Raw genomic sequence first — 19,254 nt, 5'->3', positions numbered from 1 at the left:
AACTCTCTTTCGACCAATACTTCTCTATTGCTCGTCAGTCTGAGATCCGTACCAGATTAGATTGTTAGAGGAAACAGAGAAGATGCGAAGAAGAGCAGCACGTTTCATCACAAGTTTATTTAGTGACGGCGAAATTATAACAAAGATTCAATAAAAATTTTCTGGGTTTGTGACCGCATTGTCTATATAACTACCGACGTTTCGGTCCCTGTTCAATCGAGCTTCCTCAGGGTGTTTTTGGAAACAGCACGTCGGTAGTCTTATATATATTGACAGTGCGGCCACAAACCTAGAAAAAATTTATAGAATGTGACAATGGCCTCGAAAGCCTTCGTTTATATATGAGATGCTCAGCTAACTCCAGTGGCAGACTCTGCAACAGAGGCGTTCTGCAGCACGGTGTGGTCTCCTGTTGAAGTTCCGAGAGTGTACGTCCTTAGATGAGCCAACCAATATATTGCTTCGCCCTATATATATATCTCAAAAGCCCATGGAACTAAAATTGAAGAGATCAGAACTCTCACGGGGGTTATCCGCAATCGTTGCTCCTGCAAACCATTCGCGACTGGAACAAGAAATGGACGAAGTGACAATATTACATAATGTACTCCACACAACACACCGTAAGATGTCTTGTAGAGTGTAGATGTAGATGTAGTCGTAGACGTGGATATTACATAAAATCCCGAAGCCGTGGTCTTTTGATGCGGCTGTCCATGCTCTTCTTTGACGTACATGACGTGGTAATAGCAAAGCCCAGATTTGTAAGTTTCTTGACCTCTGGAAGACACTGTGAAATCTACAATTATGGGTGGAGGGAGAGTAAGGCGAATAATTAGGACCCATCTACCATCAAGTGTCATTTCCTGTTACTACCTTATTCACATAAATACCTCTGAAACACGTAGGCCTTTGGCAATCACAATTTCAATTAATTACATCACAAATTGAGTAAGATATCAGATCTCAATCATAGGGCAATAAAAACAGGTCCTGATTAATAAGTGTTTCAGCTAACCCAAATTATGAAATAGCTCTTAATTTAATTAAAAGGGAACAAAATAGCTCTTAATTTAATTAAAAGGGAACAGACAGGCCTTCAATAATAACAGCCTGCGTTAAGTAAACTTAGCAAATAGAAATCACGACACATGAAGCAAGTCTCGCAATGAATTCGAAAACATCGCCAGCAACCGTCGACGGTTCACACTGTATACAGTTCGCCTAGTGAAAAAAATGAAAGCTTACGGAAGATCAGGCAAGGTTTGGGATGGGACTGAAGACGTCCTTGCAGACAGATCTCAGCACGTCGTTTTAACATGGAGAAATCTTCAAAAATGGATATGGTGTTTCTAAGTCTGCGTCAAACTTGACAGATCATGTCATGGGCAAAATGTTCGCTGACGCATCCTGGCGACGCTATGCGTCCTTTTGTAATTGGTTACGCCCCTGAGAGGCGGCAGGGTGTAAGTAGTCTGCGCAGTGCGTATGCCTTGTATGTTGCCTTCAGTACAGTCATCTGCTCACTATGAAAGGGGGTAGGCCCAGCAAAATCAAAGTTCTTGAGCCTCTTCTAAAATAACTTTCTCCGCTTCGCGACACTCTTTCTTAAGCTTTTCTTGTTGAAAATAACTGTTATCAATTCAGTTTGGTAGGTAATATGCTGCACGTCTGGTTAGTAGACCCTGCTAGTACGGTGAAATCTCGTCGTTCCAGGGCCGGCGATTATCAAAGGACGGCTAGCGCCACAGGGAAGCGTCAGAGAACGTTTTGTCTCTAACAAAAATTGTTCCCCATGGTGATCTGTCCCACCATGATGTTTGTTGCAAAGACTTTGAAATACCCTGTATGTATAAGATCTGGTATATGAAAGCAGAAAATTCCACATCTGATGTCCTCGTCTCGTACTGTTCATCTCTAGGGTATTCAACAGATGAGAGGTGAGCAAAAAGCATGGCACACTTGATCCATACGCCTCAATCTGTACTTCGCAGAAATCTGACAACGGCGTGGCATTCGCTACTTTGTGTGTATATTTTTCTTGCTGCAAACTAGACCGATTTGAAGTTCAACTGCAAGACTAACCATACATTTGGTCACGTCGTAAAGGGTTGTGACCTCTATTAGTTACAGCGCCAGTATCCACGAATTCGATTTTTACTCTTCTTTTCATCGACCAGATTATTCAATAGAGTTACGTCTAATATGGCCATAAACGTATGTTTGTTGCTGAGGTAGGTTTGTCTTAATCAGTTGTCTGATCCGTGACTTCTCATAAATGCAGGTTGCTTGGTAATGACTTGCATGTTGAAAAGGCACTAAATTAGCGACAGAAGTCCAGAACGGAATAAAAATACAAACAGTAAAAACTGGGATGCCCTTGTTATATTTCACCAGTCACATGAGCTACTGAAAGGAAGCCTGATCGAAGTTATTTAATTAGTTCAACAAAGTATTTTATCTTTCCGTTAGGATCAGTGGTAAAACAGGTCAGCGTGAAGGCAAATTGTAGAAAACGACTGTCTGTACATAAATTTGGAGAACATACGGGCCCGTCTCTAGAAAAGACAAAGGAATCTCTTGGCCCCAAGTATTAGCCAAGAATTAATTTCAGAAGTAGTTTGTCTCTCTAGTAGCTCAACATTGCGGAAACAGAAAAGTAGAATGTATAAGCACATGAAATGTATAGAAGTTCCGTCTCTGCTTTTATGCTCCCCCTGCAATAGCAGGCATTTGAAGTGAAGACATTACAATATGGCAGATATGTACAGGTGAAAACATCAACGCACGATAGAAACAGATGGCATACGGCAACAAACTAGTCAAAAGGGCTTTGACTATAACGGAGAAAATTGATGCAAAATACGGGTGCCAATTTCCTATACAGACTTCTTTATAGTTTCTTTGAATCTGAGCGTCTATATCAGGTCCGCACGAATCAATGGCTGGGCAGTGTCACTGAGAGCTAAGCCGAGAAATTGGTTCCGAAATGCCCGGCCGAGCTGCCGTGGAATAGCTTTCTGAGTATTCTAGTGGGTTGTTAAAGGAACACTGAAGAGAACATTTCTCACGACTTGGCGCCAGAGAATTCGCAGAACTACTCGGAAGCATCCGCGCGGCTGTCTAGCTGGCGGCGCTCCAGGAATGCGGGTGAAGCTGCAGTGTTGCCAACTTCGTGGCGGGGACAAAGCTGTCGCGCTGCAGCAGCCATAGGAAACATTATTCGCGCAGAAACTGATCTTATTTGCCAGTTTTTTTCTAATTTGGTCATCTGTCGCTTTATGGGATAATAAACTAAACAGAAAAAATTGAAACTTCTTAAGTGTGTTTCAACAAACATCGGTAAGCTCGTTGAAACCATCACACGCTGTTCTGTTACTAGGTTTCTGTTGCTTCTCACATGGATTTTGGAACGACCACGGGACTAAACCTCAGTGACGCGGACTGCCTCGATTATCTTCTATGAATGGAGGCGATAATTGCTTTACCTTGAAGGAATGTAAACAGTTTATGCAGCAGCAGCAGCTGCTGTGACCACCTGCACGTTAGTGCCGCACACGCCATTAACTGGCATGTTGCTTCATAAGCATGCGCTGTAGTTGAACAGACAGCAGTTGTTCGCTGATATGGCCAACCGCTGAAATTTTGGGACCCTGGAGCTATCAGAATGCTAAATGATTCTGATTTTACTTTCCCATTAGCACTCGGTCGAAAGCGATTTAACAAGTTAACTCCTGAAGTTTTGACCCCAATGCGCAGAGGTAGAGCGTAAACATATTTGTAATACAGTTTTTATGTGGTGTGGTGGAACATCTGTGTGAAGGGCTGGATTTTTGAAGTTGAACCAATTATTCGCTCTTGAGAGGCGCTGCTAGGACACGGACTGAAAGTCTCAACTATACTTCTACATCTACATCTACATTTATACTCCGCAAGCCACCCAACGGTGTGTGGCGGAGGGCACTTTACGTGCCGCTGTCATTACCTCCCTTTCCTGTTCCAGTCGCGTATGCTTCGCGGGAAGAACGACTGCCGGAAAGCCTCCGTGCGCGCTTGAATCTGTCTAATTTTACATTCGCGATCTCCTCGGGAGGTATAAGTAGGGGGAAGCAATATATTCGATACCTCATCCAGAAACGCACCCTCTCGAAACCTGGACAGCAAGCTACACCGCGATGCAGAGCGCCTCTCTTGCAGAGTCTGTCACTTGAGTTTGCTAAACATCTCCTTAACGCTATCACGCTTACCAAATAACCCTGTGAAGAAACGCGCCGCTCTTCTTTGGATCCTCTCTACCTCCTCCGCCAACCCGATCTGGTACAGATCCCACACTGATGAGCAATACTCAAGTATAGGTCGAACGAGTGTTTTGTAAGCCACCTCCTTTGTTGATGGACTGAATTTTCTAAGGACTCTCCCAACGAATCTCAACCTGGTATCCGCCTTACCAACAATTTTATATGAGCATTCCACTTCAAATCGTTCCGCACGCATACTCCCAGATATTTTACAGAAGTAACTGCTACCAGTGTTTGTTCCGCTATTATATAATCATACAATAAAGGATCCTTCTTTCTATGTATTAGCAATACATTACATTTGTCTATGTTAAGGGTCAGTTGCCACTCCCTACACCAAGTGCCTATCCGCTGCAGATCTTCCTGCATTTCGCTGCAATTTTCTAATGTTGCAGCTTCTCTGTATACTACAGCATCATCCGCGAAAAGCCGCATGGAACTTCCGACACTATCTACTAGGTCATTTATATATATATTGTGAAAAGCAATGGTCCCATAACACTCCATTGTGGCACGCCAGAGGTTACTTTAACGTCTGTAGACGTCTCTCCATTGAGAACAACATGCTGTGTTCTGTTTGCTAAAAAATCTTCAATCCAGCCACGCAGCTGGTCTGATATTCCGTAGGCTCTTACTTTAACAGGGGACATTTCGTAACTGTATCGAACGCCTTCCGGAAGTCAAGATAAATAGCATCTACCTGGGAGCCTGTATCTAATATTTTCTGGGCCTCATGAACAAATAAAGCTAGTTGGGTCTCACACGATCGATGTTTCCGGAATCCATGTTGATTCCTACAGAATAGATTCTGGGTTTCCAGAAACGACATGATACGCGAGCAAAAGTGTTCTAAAATTCTACAACATATCGATGTCAGAGATATAAGTCTATAGTTTCGCGCATCTGCTCGACCACCCTTCTTGAAGACTGGGACTACCTGTGCTCTTTTACAATCATTTGGAACCTTCCGTTCCTCTAGAGACTTGCGGTACACGGCTGTTAGAAGGGGGGCAAGTTCTTTCGTGTACTCTGTGTAGAATCGAATTGGTATCCCGTCAGGTCCAGTGGACTTTCCTCTGAGTGATTCCAGTTGCTTTTCTATTCCTTGGACACTTACTTCGATGTCAGCCATTTTTCTGTACGCATATAGTAAAGATTAAAAGCGCCTGTGTAACAGACGTGGAAGGACGCATAGAGCGAAGCGGATGCGGAACGCCCACTTCCTGTGGCGGCATAATAAAGCAGTAGAAGGCGGGACGGCAAGGGCCACGTGACTCTTGGGTCGTAGGCTGGACACGACATCGGATGACCCGCAGCCGTGTGATGGTGGTGGTTGCGGCGGTGACGTCACCCCGCGTCCTTCGCCCACTTGCCAGCGAGCGGAAAGTTCTGCGCTGCGCCCATTCCCTTACCTTCCGTTCCGGATGCAGTGGCTGATACTTTGTTCTAGACAGAACTTGTCCCAGACAGACTCACATCATGCGCTGTGAAGACGTTCCATGTGACATTTTCAAGGTTTAACGTCCCGCCGATGACGAGATTAAGGCTAGTTTACACGACGACACTATGATGCCAAACAGTGTTTCGATAGTGCGCTAGTGGCCATTGCGCATGCGCGGTGTGTGGTGGCGCAAGTCGTCTGTTTGTTCGAACTTCACGCGTGGGTTGAGGTGAAGTGTCGTGTCGGTAGCATGTCAAAAGAAATACAAAGTGATCAAATTGTTCGGTTCTAGGACATCTATGCTGTGGATACGTTTTTGCGGGATTTCAGTGATTGCAAGAATACGCAGTGACATGTTGCTGCATTTGAGGCAGCACTACGCAACCTGAAAAAATCCATTCCATTAGAAATAAATGCACAAATAAATTGCGAAATAATTATTTAAATTAAAATAAATTTGTAACAAAGTTTTTAAATCTGACTAAAAAGTATAAAATAATTTTTCCTCGACCGTTATAGACTTGTAACCACATACAGATAGCCCTGAAAACTTGCGCTGGTGAATTTTTAAGAGCTATGACAATACTTATACGATTTTTAGCGAAAAATGGGGAACGCATTCAGTAAATAATTGATGCACGAATAATTCACTCCCTTACTATTATCTGTTGCCTTCACCACACGTCTTTCGTTATAGATCTTACAAATATGCTCACAGCTATTAAAAATCACAAGAACAAATTTTCAGGACTGTGTGGACTTAGGAATCTTCATGTGGCTAGAAGTAGTTTTTGTACTGTTTAGTGCAATTTAAAACCGTGTTATATCAAAAAGAGTTATTTAAATATTTGTTTCTGGTTTTCAGTGTGTGTGTGTGTGTGTGTGTGTGTGTGTCAAATTTGTCTATGGATTTTAAACATTTTGATGAGATTATATTTTCATTTAAATAATTATATAACCGTTTCACATGCGACTTCGCACTTGTACACGAGTAACATAGAGCACATTGCACAATATGAAATTAGCTTCCTGAAACTGGTTTCACGCAATAAGTTTCGAAATTTCCCAGCATAATGTCGTGTCAACTAACCTTTTCAGATGGGGCACAGGCTCCGACATGAAAAGGATTAGGAAGAATATCGGCTGTATTATTTTCAAAGAAATCACATTGCGGGATTCGCCTTAATTGGATAGGAAAACCATTGAAATTATAAACTATAAAATGGTCTGATGAAGATCTGAACCTCGCTGCTTCCGAATGAGAGCCCAGCTCCATAACTACTGTGCTACCTTTCTATGTGAAGACATTCCACCACCAACTTTCAGGGTTAACTCTACATCCACCAGTAAAATTTCGGATGCCGTTCAGGAATATTTTCTGAGCATTTTTGTATTAAGACTCCGTGGTCTCCATTGCCTCGTCTTCGAAATGTAATAGATTTACTCGGACTGTTACACCAGTTACCTTTATTACTGTGAAAATATCGTCACAGCAGTGAAACAGCCTGTAATATGCGCTCACCAAAATGAGCAACATTAACGTATTGGGATGTGGTTGCTGTAACTGCGGTAACAACTGAACATAGCGTTGTTGTGCCGTTCTCCATTGCATTCTGTGAAAGTTTACAGGAGGTGCATATCGGCCGGCTCTTCATAGACACGCTAACACGCAGCTGCTGGGCGTGACTGTTAACGTACAACTAACTCCGCCGAGAGAGAACAGAGCAGTGCCGAAAAACATATTTGAGGGTGAAGAGTGAAGCTGGCGTTACTCTTGTTAACACAAGTACCGTGAGTGAATGGAATAAATTTGTTTCTAAACAAGAGACAAAGTGCGGTGCGTCGACATTTGTACTGTTGTGCATCACAGATACAATAATAAAGGATATACGAAATCAAACTAAATGCAGTTAGTTATAATGAACTATCGGAGACCACTGGTCAATTATATCAATACATCCCTGAGCGATTTTGTCAGAGCTCGGGTTCATACCGTAGAGTAAAACGCTGTCGCTGCAATTACTTCATGTTTTCGTAAATATTTTTATACTTTAAGTTGCGAAGAAAATAACTGTTTACTATTTTTTGAAACTATCATCTGTAGTATCCACGGTAGAATCCGAAGAGGCACAGACTTCCAGTATTTTAAAGTTCAACTGTGTTCAAAGGGCCAATTTTGGCTTAAGCTGATTAAGAATCCTTCATATTGCAAATAATGTTCTCGACATACTCCCAACATTCGGCTTGTTCAGTGCAAGTACTTTCGCTAATGTCTCTCGAAAGACATTTAAATTGCGTCTGTGTTACATGCAAGAGCTGAAAATTGAATACATTATATAGGACAAGACTAATCGATCGTATGACCTGAGGATCGCGATGTAATGAACCGATCGTATGGTATTATCAGTGTTTGTTCAGCGGCCTGGTGCAAGTCTATTTGACGCCACGTAGGCGATTTGCGCGTGATTAATGACGGTGACAGGGTCTTGCCACGTACTTTCCCTAAGAGTTATTTATGGAACAAAGCGGTATCGACAACGATATTCCTCTAATTCTGTGACTATATTGCCCAGATATTTTTCTTGTAATTTTATTGAACATTGCACTATATCAGGAGATAAAAATTACATTATTGTGTTGCTAATGGAAAGACGACCAGGGTGGAAACGCAGTTTGACGTCGCCAAAAGAATAACGCAACATACAACTGGCATAGTCACTCTTCCCTAAAGCGAAGAAGACTAAAGGGTTTTCTCGCTAGACAACAGACAGCCTGAAACCGTTGAGAGATGTATTTCGTAGTATGACTCACCCGTAAGTCTAGTCACAGCGATAAGACTACAATCTTTTAAAAATAGCTTCTGGTGCTGCGACCACTCGTCCTTCTGACCCCTCAGAGTCAATGTAGCAGCCAGTTGACTAAGCAGCCCTCTTGTCTTAACTGACTTCTCTTCCTAGAAATAATGTACCGAGAAAAGCGATCCACTTCTTCTTTCACGTTAAGAAAATCACACACACACACACACACACACACACACACACATCCTGCAGCTCCGGAATGACGAAGTACATAACTATGATATTATTGTGGTCCTTCACTTTTCTTTTCGTATTCCAAAGGCCACGGAACACACAATTGAAAATAAGAATAAACATATGAAATGTCATGACCTGTGCTAAGCAATGAAGCAATATTCTTAACCGTTCTGTTGTAAATATTTGTTTTCTTGAAATTAAAAATGTGTGCCGAACAGAATCTGGTCTTTAGCGGGCAATGCACTCATCCACTTCGTTGCCTAGGCGTGGCTCATGGCCCGCCTTGACACTTACTTGCCAAACTTCACACCAACGTTCCAGCATATCTTGCTACATCAGCACTCGGGGCATAAACGAGAATTACCTGCAAAAGGCAAGGTTCCGAGTTTGACTCCGTGTGTCATACTGCAATCTATCAGGAAATTTCTAACCATCGCGCGTTCCGCCAGAGCGAAATATTCATACTTGTTTCCTTGCTGTGGCTAATACCAATTTAATTAACATACACTAAGTATTCTCTCTCTCTCTCTCTCTCTCTGCAAAATGTATGGCCGACTTTAACGGAAGCAGCAGAATATCAGGTCGTTTGGTTCAACCGCGTTGTGTATCATGTTCTTTGCTGTTCTCGGGTTCATAATGTATCTAACTATCTGCAGTGCTCTGCAGACCGCGTTCGTTCGTCTCCACACTGCGCAACATCACATTTCATTCAGCAGGGCTAGTACAGTGCCCAACTCACTCGTTTGTTTATGAATCGAACACTTTTTTGCAAAACAATAAATGAAAGAATTGTCATTAAGGACCCTTCCTAAACCCAACTTCGGGGGGCAATATTTACAAGACTTTCCCCCTCATTTCGTTATCTCCTTCTTTACTCTACGAAACGCTATAAAAGTAGCAGTGGGTGCTTTCTAATTAATTTTGTCCCGTCACACTCGGGAGACGAGAGAGGAAAGAACGATTGACGTTATTAGCCCAAATTTATCTTTCCTGTTTGAGTTACCGTTGGGCAGGTTTCTGCCCTAACCTAAGATTCTTTGAATTTTCTAAGCAGATTTTATCGAGTTATATAGTTTCTTTTATGGCATTTCCTGATTAAGAATGTTGACAGCGTTTTTGTTACTCTCTCGTCAGACAACCTGGGATCATTCGTGCCATAGTTGTTTATGTATGCTGTCACCTGTTCGACATCTTACAGATCCCAGGCGTTCTATTTATACAATAAAGTCCACTATTGCTTAAGGTACAGCTCAGCTTGTGTGGCCTTCGCACTTATCGGCACACACTGTTGCTGACTCGTATTTTTTATGACTTAACTCCCGATTAACTAATTAACCCCGTAGTCAAAAGCTACTACATCTTTTTTTTTGCGTTTTCTAATCTTCACAGCTTACCACATATGTACAGTAGGAGGTATATGCAATTCTTCGCACCTGGATGTTTTTCCAGTTCCGAATGGACATTGTTACAATATTTCTCTAATAACGCGCCCTTATGGGTGTCATTTGCACCATAGAACTGTTACCAATACACTCTGTTAAGTAATGTAATGAAATTAAGTATAACCGACATGGAACATTTTGAGTGTCTGTGGGTGACTTTCTATACAGCATAACATGCTGAAAGTCATTACGTTTAGTTAATTTCTTCACGAGTTAATGCCAATACAGCTCCATTATGTGGCAGTGTGTGAGCTGAAATTGTGATATCACACTGAAATTAAGCGACAGTCACTGGCTCGTTGAGGTGTTGTTATTAATTGGCAACAACTTCCAGACGCAACTCAAACGTAATTTAAAATCATACCCTCAGGAAGCCAGAATTTGAGTTCCTATCTCATAGGTAATGTTTTATCTAGGGACATGATCAAATACTGTGCACGTCTTTCAATGAACCAAAGCACGCAACGAACACTTGCTAACCAGAGGCGTCTTATCAGCTCTTCTGAAAGCGCTGCGACTGACACGGTTGTGAACTTACAAAATTTTAATGCTGCCATCAAAGCTTCAACCTATACTATCAGCGTGTTTAAAGATTTTTATTTGTAAATTATTGCCCTATTTTCCGTGCTCAAGTTTCACTGTGATATGTAAAATATTTCTGGCAAACTAAACGTAACCAAATTACGAGGGTAAGTTAATTATTATCCGCAAAATAGTTATAAAATTTTATCGTAATCAAATAGGAAACTCACAAGAACATCATTTTTCGACATTGTCTACTTGCATTTCAACGCACTTGGTCCATCGTTGTACAAGCTTCCTGATGCCCTCATAAAAGAAGGTTTCTTTCAGTGCTTCGTCAGAGGCAAGTCGACGGCCCCTTAATGCCTGTTTAAGTGGACCAAACAAGTGACAGAAGAGGCAAGATCGGGTCTACGTGGAGGATGATTCAATACTTTCTGCAGCGTTTCAGCAATGTGGGCAGCAGTATGTGGACGGGCATCGTCGTGCAACAATAAAACACCTTTTGACAGCGATCCTCGTCTCTTGACTCGAGTTGCAGGCTTTAGCCTGGCAGTGAGCATCTCACTGTAACGTACACTATTGTTGTGCCACTTTCCCCATAATGTTCCAGTACTGGACCTTGTGTATCCCAAAAAACCGTAAGCACAAGTTTTCCTGCGGACGGTTGGATCTTGAACTTTTTCTTGCACGGCGAATTTGGATGTTTCCATACCATACTCTGCCGTTTACTCTCCGGCTCGTAATGATGGATCAATGTTTCGTCGCCAATAATAATCCTGTCTAAGAAGTTGTCCCCTCCGTTACCATAGCGATCCAAACTTTTTTTTTTTTTTTTTTTTTTTTTTTTTTTTTTTTTTTTTTTTTTTTTTTTTTTTTGCAGATGTCCAAGGGCGTTTATTTATGCAACTGTGTGAGTTGTTCTGGGACCCATCTTGCACAAACTTTACGAAACCCAAGTCTGTTGTGGATGATTTCGTAGGCAGAGCCGTGACTAATTTGCATACGATGTGCCACATCGTCAATAGTTAAGTCTAAGAGAATCATTTCACGTGAACGCTCAATGGTTTCTTCATTTGTGGCGGTAAACGGACGTCCGGCTCCTTCATAGTGCGTTACACTAGTGCGACCATATCGGAATTTTTCAATCCATTCGTACACACTCCGTTGTGGGAAACACTGTTCCCGTACTGTACCGAAAGTTTTCGATGAATTTCGGCCCCTGATTCGCCTTCCGACCACAAAAAATGGATCACTGAACGTTGCTATTCTAAGGTGCAGACAGACAGCGGAGCAGCCACGATTAACAGCAAGGCAGCGATAACGAAACTAACCTAGCAGCTTGAAAATTGTAAAGATATAACAACAAATAAAAAAAAGCATGCGTCACCAACGTAAAACGATATTACTACCAAAATAAACAAAAATATAACGAAATTGCGGCTAATAATTGACACACCCTCGTAATTGTCACGTTATACTGAGGAGAATCTCTGACGGAATGTCCATGCCGCTAAAAATAAAAAATCTGATCACATTTTCCGATATCTCACATAGGTTTGCTAAATGATGGGTGAACAGCATCGACGTGTTAGTTTTATTGGAAACTTGCCGATGGGGGAAGCTAGAAATTCATCGCATTTTTCAAGAAAAGTAAGGGGAATTAGAATGACGTGTCATCACGTACTTGTCACCGTGGAATAATTGTTACGCGTCGAATGAGTATGGTTGACTCACAAAGACTGTTGCGGAATCATCCGTTACACTCTTTTGCATTGCCTTGTGAAGGCGGACGCTAGACGTATGTCGTTGCACCAGGTTCGTACTTTACTCATTCTCTCTTCTTCTCAGTCGACGGCAGAAAACTGTTATTCGTCAAGCGTATGTGTTCCAGAAGCTACTAGACAGTATGCGATGAAAGTATTTGCCCATACTGGTACAATTTTTTTCTGTAATTATAAAATCAAATATTTTAACTTTCACATGTTGAAAGCTGTATGTATAGCATATGAAACATTGTAAATTACGGTATTCTTCGTATTCTAAGTTAATCTCTCTGCTTTCAAATACTGGATGAGCTGCGTTGCACATCGTAGAATGGAAAGATAACACCAGCTCTATTAGAACCATGCCCAGTCTTAGCTGTGGTTTTAAACTAGCCTTTTATTTGGCGATTGCCTTACTACATTACTTGTAAAATTGTTTTGTAATAAAGTCGTGAAAGTGAGAAACCCTCTGCTGAGAAATTGTCTGTGTTATTCCGCATCTCCACGTTGCTTGTCATTTGCTAATATAGACAAAGGCTGTATGGATCTCTTTATCCATGTTGAGTTTTACGTTCGTGTGAATAAAATGAGACATACATGGTTAAAAAATATTTCCCTTCTTCCTTTCCGTCGTGAGCTTACTGGCTTTGTCCTCCTCGAAACGACAGCTCCCTTCCAATACGTCACGACAGGTGCATCTGCGGCTCTCTACCTCGTGTAGCGCGCCATGCGGGCGGTCGTTGACTCCGGACAGCCAAAATCGGCACAGCACGAGCGCAAGGCCAACCGGGCGAAGCAAAGTCATCTGCGGGCAGTCCTCCCAGCGCATTGCACGCCGAATTTTTTGTTACGCATTCCTCACAGTATTAAAAAAAATGGCTACGCACTGACAATATTGTTCTGATATTTGATCATCGGAATGTATTCGTTTCGAATTTTTCGCACTTTTCGAAAGATAAAACAAAATGGAAAAGTGTGAAGTCACAAATCTTCCACTCTAGTGGTTCAGCCACCGTGTGGTGCAGCTAAACATTACTAAAACAGTGAGGTTAGGTAGCACCGTGGATAATCAGTTATAAACCAACTGTGCGGATTTGCGACAATAAAGCTCTCTATCCAATGAACAAAATTAAAAATCGCTGATACATTTCGATTGCTTCCATGTCCCGTTATACGACAATCTTAAGGTTTCAACTCATATGCAAAGCTCTAAATCACATTAAAAGTTACGCAGTTCTGTGTCATATAATCTGTATATTTACACAGTTCAAAAATTTTAATTTTATGAAACTACAGTACTTATGATTAATAAATTTAAAAATTAGAGACGATCTTTCTTTTATTAATATTAGTTGAATGTATAGACAGAAATATACAGTTACGTGTACTAACACATCTTGTATGTTCTTCTTGTTGCAAAGCCATGATCAGCACTTTACTTTTTAGCAATATTTTAATTTAGCCAGACCCTAGTGCTAATTTTTGCACTCAGCAAAACACTTTCCATGGCAGATGTACAACGCAGTCTGGTTATTAGGGGATGGGGAGGAGGAGGAGGAGGAGGAGAGATCATAGTTTGTTACACTCACACCCCCACCCCACCCCCTCCCTACCTATATTACTTTTACTTCTGATCACTTGTACGTTTAATCTGCCACAGAAGTCCGCAATTTTAACACTGAAATATTATATAAAATGTTTTAGCACGATGGTAGTGGTGATTCATTTACTTCAGTCCTTACTACATTGCTTTGGTAGAATACCAAAGAAGTAGCAATTCATATAAATATAACACCTGCAAAGAAAGCATTTGCCCAAAAATTTGAGAATTACCATACCATAACAAACTCTCTCAACACTGACAGTCACAACTTCCACAGTAGCACTGAGACTATGAACACAACTCTGAACATTATGGCTATGAGAGTCTATAAATGCTGTTTTTCAGTGGTTTCCATCAATGTTTGAGGGCTCAACGTATCTCCCTCCTCCCCCCCCCCCCTCCCCCCGCCCCTTTCGTCCTGATCAGGTTTTTTGCGTGTGTGTGTGTGTGTGTGTGTGTGTGGGGGGGGGGGGGGGAGATATTTGTACAGAGAGTGTTTGATTTGTTGTTAGCCATCACTGTCAGCCTGGAAATGTGTATCTTCACCCATTTATGCAGCTACAGTGTCACTGGTAGAGTCGTAAGCCCATCCTGATGGGTAGGCCCTCAAACAAAGAACTGAAATGTTGCTTGTAATTTATAGAATGCGTTTCCATTTTGTTAAGAATTACTTTTCATGCTACTTCCTCTCTAAAAGTTAGCTGGTGTGTGTGTTGGAGGGAGGGGGGAATGGTGCCCAGAGTGTTTTTTTTCCTTTGGTTCTAAAAGAGAGCACACTACTTTTCTCTCTTTTCTAGTAAGAGCTGGCCAGTCTGTACCTTTCTGTGAAAGTGGGAAAAATAGTTGTTCAAAAAGATGATTTAGATGTGGTGTTCAGGAAGATATTGAAAAATCCTGCCTTATCACATGGGAACAACTACTATGAAAGTGGTCTTTCTTACTCTAGAAAAGTGAACCACATGGACAACTTTGGAAAAAAAACACTCACCCATCATCATCAAAATTATTATGCAGCTGTCTTGACTATAGTAGTCTTTGATTAGGAAAGTATGCTTTGTAGTAAAAAAGCACAATAACCAAGGTGGGATTCATATTTCTGAATCCTTCCTCCTCCTCCTCCTCCTCCTCCTCCTCTTCCTCTTCAAGAGAGTGTACTTTCAGGTAAAAATTACAGCTGATCAATAATTTTATTATTTCAGAACTCCAGACTCCGGATAAGTTGGAATACAACTTCTACCCAGTTACTTCTGGTTCAACACAGTTCAAGGTGAAAACTCCAAATGACGCACACATTGCCTTGACAACAGGACCAGCAGAAAGTGATCCTATGTATGAGGTGAGCTGCTAATTACATTTAATGCAGAAATTTAACCCTCAACAGTTCGAGATCTTGTTCCCTGCTTCTCTCTTTTTGTAGACAGTGATCGTACAAAACATAGTGTGAGGCATAAAGGTAACTACGTACTGTGTAGTGGAGACATTGAGCAAGCACAAAATTAAAGTTTTCACTAAGCTTTCAGCCAATGTTCTTCCTCAGAGATAACTGACAGAAAAATGTAGATACATACCAAGTGAGGCGTTGTTTCGCATTTACTGGTGCGATGTGTGGCTTATGAGCAGCTGCTCGACCATGAAATCGAAGTTTTCTCAACTCGCGCCTAACTGTCATAGTACCTGCAGTGAATACTGATGCAATTTGGAATTCCTGTGTTTTGTTCTGGGTAGATGTGTGCCTATTACACATTATGACCCTCTTCAACCGTTGGCAGTCTCTGTCAGTCAACAGAAAAGGTCGTCCTGTACACTCCACATCACATCAAAAACAGTGGACCTTGGGATGTTTAGGAGTGTGGAAATCTCGTGTAAAGACGTATGACACAAGTGACATCCAATCAACTGACCATGTTCGAAGTCCAGGAGTTCTGCAGAGCACGTCATTCTGCTCTCTCACTACTAAAGTCGCTGATGTGGAGTACCTGGCAGTAGGTGGCAGCACAGTGCACCTAATATGAGAAAGTATGTTTTTGGGGGTGTCCGGATACTTTTGATCACATATTGTATGTGCATCTGCATTATCCTAAAAGTGAAAGCCCAGTTGTGTTGGTACACTGTGAAAAGCTAGGCTAAGCAATAAGTCCAGTCTACTTTGTGTACCTCTTTGCTGCTCAACACCTCGGCTATATGGTTGAGTAGTTATCTGTACACCTTCCATTTACATTCCAACCAGAACTTCCCAGTATGATATGAAAATACAAAAGATTTGAATCTAATAAGCAATCATGAAATGAAGAACATACTATCACAATCATTGGACAGGACTCCAGCTATTTTTATAGAAGCAGTGCAATGCCTACAGTTAACTAAACTGATAACATTTTGATGTAAACTGATATAAGATAGTGTACAGGCTTGAGTAATAAAAAGAAGAGGTAAGAAAATCCATACAATGAAATGCAGCAAATTAAATGGATGACATTTATGTACAGTTTAGTAAGGCAAATGGCATTATAGATAGTTCATTCAGCTTCATTGTGTGTATTTTGAGATTATGTTGGTAATCATGTTAACTCCATTATAATAACTATTACTCCATGATTCAAGCAAAATCAATCAATGGTGAATTCCCAAATTAAATCTGGAATACACAAACTGGTATGTGATTTGACTAGCAGCATGCATTGCAATTAATATTATAAAATATTCTTCCATAGATCTTCATTGGAGGATGGGGAAACACCAAGTCAATCATTCGTAAGAACAGGCAAAAGCCGGATAAGGTAGAAGTTGAAACACCAGGAATTCTCAGTGGTGACGAATTCAGAGGCTTTTGGATTCGCTGGTCAGCTGGATCAATTGCTTGTGGAAAGGAAGGTGAAGCCCACCCATTTATGTCATGGGATGATCCAGAACCTTTTGGTATTGGTTATTATGGAGTTTGTACTGGATGGGGTGCAAGTGGTTCATGGCTTCTAGAAGGTGAGTACAGAAATAATTTGGTAACTGAATCTAACAAAAGCATGATGCACTTAACTGCATATTTGAAAGGTGCACAGTTGCATGCCAGTAGACAAAAGTTTACAAGAAAATCCATGTTCAGATCTGTTCATGTGATTCGAATCTTAATATTTTTGGAGAAATACCATCTTAAGAGACAGTTAAATTCTCCAATAAGCAAAGCTAATAGGCAAGGCACAGCTGATTAAAATTGCATTGTGAGCTATGCTATTAGCTCTGTGAAGTTTGTTGTTATGTATATAATAGCAATATTGGCTGTAGTTTGGCTGTTGTCTATGCTGGAACTGCAGAACATAATTTTCGTTAGAACCACTTTATACCCTGCTCAGCGAGTAGTACAGAAGCGATGAACAGAACAGATTGTTCAGAGACTCTGCAAGTTTTGACCATGTATATGCTTAGAGCAAACAATTCAAAAGCTGAAGAGAAAATAAATTCAGAAATATTCTACTATCATTGATAGGTCCTACTTATCAGAAAGAAATCAATTTATAAAGGTATGTAACACGTTTGTTCTTTGTATACTCTGTTTTATGTACGTAGCAGTAATACAGTCACCAGAGTAAATTTCATACATTAAAGAGCAGAGGAAAAGCTGCAAAATTTAACAGCAGAAAAAACTTACAAAATGTATAATTTTTGTAATTAACTGATACAGATATTTTTCTTTTGCATGTTGTGCCACATTTCATGGATCAACAACTGAGATTCTAATCACACAAGAACTGTAAATAAAATGTAACTGTAGAAAGCTCTGTACCACAGGCATTAACAATGATTTACAAATTAATTTTTTCGTGGTGGAGATCTATTCCTGTTGCTGGTTGAGTTATACTGGATTTCCTACAGTTGGCAGTCTTTTCTGCTGTAAATGTCAAAGGAATAGGAAATTATCAGTAAGAGAGTTCATGGAAGCTGTTCTAGAATAATTTTTCTGCTTTCAAAAATGTGCATAAAGGTTTTTTTATGGTTTTTTCATATACCACTATGTTACATTTTTTATTGTGAATTTTATAATGGATCAGTGTTGCAAATAGTTTTTGAACTGGACTGCAGAATCTTTAGTTTGAAACACTAGTAAATTTTTCATAAAAATGAAATGAATTGGATTCACTGAAACGAAACCAACTCATTTTTGGGGATAAAATAATGAATTAAATTTATTTCTTATACAAATCCAGTGTGGCATGGCAAGGTAAGCTATTGTCCTTCACTAACTGTTTGCCCAGTGGTGCTACTCACTTATATTTTGGAAACATCAGTGACAGTGAAAGATGGTCAGGCTTGGAGATACGCTTGGACAGCCTAATGGTTAAATTGAATGCTTGCAAAAAGCAGGAAATCTTGGTTAAAGTCCCGGTCTGACACAATTTTTCATCCATCGTGGTGTATTCATTTTCAAATAAAGAAACAGGTCTGCATGGAAGAAGCAGAACAAAATTTGTGTGTCACCATTTGGATCATGGTAGGGATGAGGTGAGTACACGTAGCACAAATGAATGTGGAAAACACCATAAACTATTATGCAGCCAACAATTCTGTAAAGCTGATTTTATTCACATGTCCAGCAGGTCAATGATTCCATGTTTATTGACAATTTTTATTGATAAAGATCATTTCTCCATTAGATGCAACCATTGGTTTTAGTTGCACTCATTGACTATACCTCACAGTCTGTCCTGCTGATGATGATGACATGAATGCTTTGATGACATAAAAGATTTCATTATTAGCATCTGAGGATGGAAATGAGATGAAGTTCTCCAAGCACTGTGTGTAAATATGGAATCAAAATGACCAGACACCTGAAAATATGTCATCTAGTGATAGTAATACCTTGAAACTCACAATTTTACAAAGATCAGTGTTGAAACATTACCACAAAGACGTTATTTAAAAAAATGTTTGGAGTGTGTAATCTTCTATTAAAATTGTTGGTAAAACATTTAGTGAGTTCGTCAAATATACCCCAAAGCATAAACAATACTAGCAAAGTTAAGAAGAAAAATTGGAATACATTATATTAATTACATATAGGATAATAGACTTATTTCCTTGCCATTAAAAATAAACAGTAGCTTAGTGCCTTAATCTTGATGAACAGTGTGATGAAGCCTTAATCATGTTTCATA

The 19,254-nt window shown here is 40.5% G+C and overlaps 1 protein-coding gene across 1 annotated transcript in view; it reads left to right on the top strand.

Annotated features, from left to right (window-relative positions):
• Positions 1-19,254, top strand: part of LOC126088124 (uncharacterized) — a 49,431-nt gene that overhangs the window by 16,492 nt on the left and 13,685 nt on the right. Inside the window, exons 2-3 of the mRNA XM_049906229.1 lie at positions 15,307-15,443; positions 16,819-17,083. Of these exons, the coding sequence (XP_049762186.1) occupies positions 15,307-15,443; positions 16,819-17,083 (402 nt within the window). The remainder of the gene's footprint in view (positions 1-15,306; positions 15,444-16,818; positions 17,084-19,254) is intronic.

This window comes from Schistocerca cancellata, chromosome 6 (genome assembly GCF_023864275.1).
Source record: "Schistocerca cancellata isolate TAMUIC-IGC-003103 chromosome 6, iqSchCanc2.1, whole genome shotgun sequence".
In the NCBI taxonomy this organism is placed as follows: domain Eukaryota; kingdom Metazoa; phylum Arthropoda; class Insecta; order Orthoptera; family Acrididae; genus Schistocerca; species Schistocerca cancellata.
Note: the sequence above shows the minus strand (reverse complement) of the source record. Positions and strands in the feature narration are given on the sequence as shown.